We start from the raw sequence: 5,078 nt of genomic DNA, 5'->3' as shown, positions 1-5,078 counted from the left end.
GCGAAGGTATTCGGGAAATGCCATTAACCCCTTAAGTGCTCTATTTTTTTTACAATTTCCAAACCAAAAGTGCCTATTTTTTTATTGCTGATTTCGAATCTGATTGTACTAAAAAGCAGCTAGCTGATGTTGAAAAAATATTTGCACCACATACTTAGTCAAATCAACACAATAAAGTTTATTTCGGAACAATACATAGGAGACTAGCTACCTGCTGCTAATATAAATAAAAACCTTATAAAGAACAGTTGCAGACGTCACATCTTTGTTCCCTTGTGTAGGCTAAGTACCCTTGGGCTATTTCACTCGGGAAGCTTCGGGACTGTGTGGAAAATTTCGAAACATGGAATAATGTAAAGCGGCTTGTTGCAGCTCCTGCACCAAAAGCGAGTTTCCTTTCTCAACTTTTTCCCGTTTTCTCCTCGCTTCCGACAGCAAATGAAGCATTTTCTTGTTGGCACTGCTTTGGTTTCGCTTGGCGGGATGTAAGCAAAGTGCCGTTCCTTGAGACACACAGCGTCAAGCACATCAGACGATCGGCCGTGCTTTGTCTTTTTTGAAGGATCAAGGTACCTAGTCAGGATCGCCTCAATTAGGGCGAGGCGGTAGTCAAGGTGGCTCATCTTCCCTCCGTCTTTTTGGTACAAGACAAAAGAGTTAAACGTCGCTTCATCGATCGAGTGTCGAAAGATCTTGTAGTAGATCTTCTGCCGTTTTCTAGGGACAGGGTAGTCGGACAGCATCTGATCTGACTTGTCCACACCGCCCATCGTGTGATTATAATCACGCACGATGCTGGGCTTTGTGACGTCTCGCCCTTTCGAATCTTTGAAAGTCTCCACGCTTGCAGTGTGCACTGTGCTCATGATGAAGACTACTTTTTTGTCTCGCCATTGGAGAGCAATACATTTACCGCGCTGGTAGGCTTGCACCTCTCCCTTCTTCAGCTTCTTCGTCTGGAAATCTGGAGGCATGTCTTTTCTGTTTGGTCTCACGGTGCCATACACATCTGTGCGGTGCTGGATGAGGAGTTCGACGAGTTCTGGCGAAGTATAGTTGTCTATCGTACTGGGCAGTACTCCTTGCCTAGCAAAGGCTCGATGAGCTTCATAACAACTTTGGTACCCATTGGTGAACAAGGTTGAAGATTTGCTGGCGTGCCTAGATTTGAGCCTTTTCCTGTGTAGATCAAGACATCCCACACATATCCCGAAGATGCCTCACAAAGCAAGAAAAATTGCAAGCCAAATCTTGCTCTTTTGAGCGGGATGTATTGCACCCATCCAAGTCTTCCTTTGAAGAACATTAGACTTTCATCTATTGATATGTCTCTTTCTGGTATATATGCCGAGCGGTAGTTCTTCAACAATCGCTCCAAAAATGGCCATATCTTGCACAGCTTCGGCTGTGGATGGCTACTAAGATTGGTGATGCTGGCATTGTCCACAAAGTGCAACATTCGCATAATTAGCAGAAACCAGTGGCAGGACATAACCTCTCCGAAAACAGGTGTAGACAACAACTTGTTCTTGGACCAGTACCACTGCTGTCGAGGCTTGTGAACTATTGCCTGCAATAGCAGGAGTGTAAGGAATACCCACATCTCTTCCTTTGTAACCGGCACCCATTTTTTGAGGCGGGAGTGTTCACTCGGAGGAGAGCGTTTCAACCGCTTTGCGATTGGTTTCGTCTACCACTAGTGATATGAGTTCATCGTCCAGAAACTGCTGAATATATTCCATAAGGTCATCTGGCGATGACAAGTTGAAAGTCGTGCCTAGAATGGCCAAGAAGGGAAAGCGAGGAGGCTTCACAGGAGAATTGTCCCCATCAAGCAGGATCCACTGGCGAGCACTCGCGATGTTTGCTTCCAAGCTGTCTTCATCATCACCGGAGGAGCTGCTCAATTCACCGTCATCGCAGTCATCACTTCCGGACACAAGATAAACATCTGTATCCGAATCATCATCACTCGAAGATGACAAAAATGAAAAGCTTCTTTTTTGCGTTGACGGACCAGCTATGCATGGGTTGCCGCCACCGCACGCCATCTTTTCATACAAAAACCACGCTCCTACCGCAGAACAAAACTAAATCATCGAGTAAATGCTGCCATCTGGTGGATTACACGCAATTTAAGCCGTACACGAGCGCTTCTAGTCCTGAACGCTAGAGGGGTGTACCTATTCCGCTAGGACGAGCTCTGCTCGTCCAAAGCAGTTTGGGGACAGTTTGAGCAGGACGAGCTCTGCTCGTCCAAAGCACTTAAGGGGTTAAGTGACAATAAATGTACGGGCACATCTCTTTAACCACAGAACACTTACGTATGTTAGCTTATTCACAAGCTGTTAGCTAGCACCCCCTACCTTGTACACCACGATCTGCGGCCGAGACGCGTCTATTGTGTTGTGGGTTTCTGTGGCAGAGTGAGAGTGCGCGTTCGATAGTGCGACGACGAGTCTGTGCGAGTGTGAGCGCGAGATACCATGTGCGTGTTCGACGGACGCTATGTGCGAGTTTATGTGCGACAACTCGAGCCTCTGTGTTGCTCTCTGTGAGCACCCTCCCTTCTCTTTTTCACTTATTAAACCAAGTTTCACTCAATCAAACCCCTGTGACCTGTGAGATGCGGCTGTCTTTAACATCTCAGAAGTGGGATTACTAGGCCCAACGGCTGTCTTCAACACCTCAGAAGCGGGATTACTAGGCCTAACGAACTGAGCGGCACCATGAATGTAAGAGGAAGTTCGGAGTGGAGACGCCCCAACCGCCAGCGACGAGAGTGGTGTTACTGGTGAGACTGTGCATGAGGCGATTTCCTCCATGGGCACCGACCAAAGTGATGGTGTTACCGTGCGCGAACTATTGAACGCCCTTGTGGAAAAGGACCGCGTCCTAACGACTTTGCTGGAACGCTTGACTCCGTCAGCGACGCCACAGCCCATGTCCGCGGGAACGCTCGGTGGAATCGCTGCGTTCCAAGTGATGCCCGACCTAAGCAACAACATAACAAGCTTTAACAGTTGTGAGGACGCACCCTCAGCAAAGGATTGCATTGAAAATCTCCGTACAACTGAGACGCTGCACAGCTGGCCTGAGTCTTTCATGCTTGAGACCGCAAAGTCCTGTTTGACCGGACCGGCGAGAGGCTGGCTGCGTTCGAGGAGATCCGAAGTCAAAACTTGGAGCGATTTTGAAGAGCGTTTTCGGCGAACCTTCGTGAGTCAGACGCGTGCGGCGGAACGCTGGCGCAAAATGCACGAGCGTGTGCAACAGCGCAACGAAAGCTCGGTGGCCTATTTTCACGCCAAGGTGCGGTTGTGCAAGGAGGCAAACTTGGATTTTTGGGACACTCGTGAGCAGGTAATCACAGGACTACGTTCGAAACAACTCAGCACGATGTTGCTCGGAAAAAGTCACGAAGACGACGACGATATCCTGCACGACATTCAGGAATTCGAGAGGATCGAGCGTGAAAGGCAAGAGTTTTTGGGTTCAACACGCGACCATAGAGCGGCGAGCAACGAAGCACGTGCTGCATACGTAAGCGCGTTGCATGCAAGAAAATCCATCGAGGAGGGAAGTACCAAGGACAGGCAACCCCCTCTCACTAACCAAAAAGGAGAGCGAAAGTGCTACAACTGTAGCCAGTACGGACATATAGCGAGAGACTGTCCGCAACCAAAACGACCGATGAAATGTCTCCTCTGCAACGGAACAGATCACACGCAGCGTCACTGCAAGGAGGCACTACAGCGCAACGAGGCGAACACAGTAACCGAGCCAGTATGTGAAATCAAGAGCGCAAGCGTTTTGCTGAAGGAAGTCACTTTGAATGGAAAGTTCACTGTTGTTGGACTCATTGACACGGGTAGTTCTGGCTGTTTCCTGCGTGCCTCCGGAGCAGCGCGATGTGGCATAGAAATCGTTCCTGAGACAACAGACCTGTATGGTTTTGGAAATAGCACTGTGCCTGCGGCAAAAAGCATTGGAAGGTGCAGGACTGATTTATGCATTGACGGTGTTTTGGCAAAGAACATACCCATTCTTGTAGTTCCAGATGGAGCACAATCTGTCGATTTACTGGTCAGAAGGACATTCACAGAGTTGCCTTACATCACATATACAAGAATTGGAGGTTCTCTGCAGTTTTGGCATTGTAGTGACGTTCCGTTCGCTCATCAGAAGCCCTATGAAAGTCACCAAAAAATGCAGCCTGTGGACCAGGGTGCAGCCGTGATGTCAGAATCGGAAAGCGTGCCGGTTGAAAACAATGTGAGAAAAGCTGCATCGGAAGAAAAGGCCCCTGCGGATGACAAACAGGATGACCAAAACTCTGCTGCTGAGGAGAGAAGTGACGATGAGGAGCCAAAGCTTGGCCTGCTGTACCAGCCACTGCAGCTGTCAGGTTCTCGGCAGCGCAAGAAGGTTGAGCGGCTGGACGTGAGCTTCCGCACAGCGGCACGCGAGCGGCCCCCACCAGAGCAAGGAAAAGGCACACCACTGGGTGACTGCCCCCGCATTGAGCACATCAACCGAGAGCGCTCAGAGAGTCTCAAGGTCTTGCATCGACTGCTCTTTGGCCATGCAGGAGCGCCATCCGAGATCAAGAAGAATTTTCGCAAGTTCAATGGGTTTCCCTTTGAGAAGGACTCTGCAGAGTATGTGAAGAGACAAAAGATGTTTGCAAAGCTCAAAAAGACTGCCCACAAGGACTTGCTGGGTATGCTTGACTTGGAGATGAGTGACACGATCGAGGAGTGCACGGATCGCATTCTCAACTTCCTGCTCAAGCCCTTTGATAACAAGAAGCCGCTGCCACCTACCAAGAAGGGAAAGAGAAAATATATGACACATGCTTCCGTTGGTAAGGGCCAGACGAAGAAACAAAAGACGGCAACTCCCAAGGCAGAGAAGGGGAAGGCATCTCGAAAGCGGCCTGCAAAGAAGACCAGCACTCCTGCCAAGCGGAGGAAAGTAGCAAAGAAAGAGGAGTCCGACGAGGACAAGTCTGACAAAAAAGAGGTGCCTGTGCCAACTGAACGACAACCGATACGGCGTTGCAAAGTGAACGTTGG

The 5,078-nt window shown here is 49.3% G+C and overlaps 1 protein-coding gene across 1 annotated transcript; it reads right to left on the bottom strand.

The window, feature by feature from the left end:
- Nucleotides 1–202: 202 nt before the first annotated feature.
- On the bottom strand, nt 203–993 carry LOC125942444 (piggyBac transposable element-derived protein 4-like). Its single transcript, XM_049660611.1, has one exon. The coding sequence runs from the start codon at nt 972–974 to the stop codon at nt 303–305; it is 672 nt and encodes a 223-aa protein (XP_049516568.1). The 5' UTR covers nt 975–993; the 3' UTR covers nt 203–302.
- Nucleotides 994–5,078: the final 4,085 nt, after the last annotated feature.

This window comes from Dermacentor silvarum, chromosome 1, assembly GCF_013339745.2.
Source record: "Dermacentor silvarum isolate Dsil-2018 chromosome 1, BIME_Dsil_1.4, whole genome shotgun sequence".
NCBI lineage: Eukaryota > Metazoa > Arthropoda > Arachnida > Ixodida > Ixodidae > Dermacentor > Dermacentor silvarum.
The sequence above is the reverse complement of the archived record's forward strand: the minus strand, read 5'-3'. Positions and strand labels throughout refer to the sequence as shown.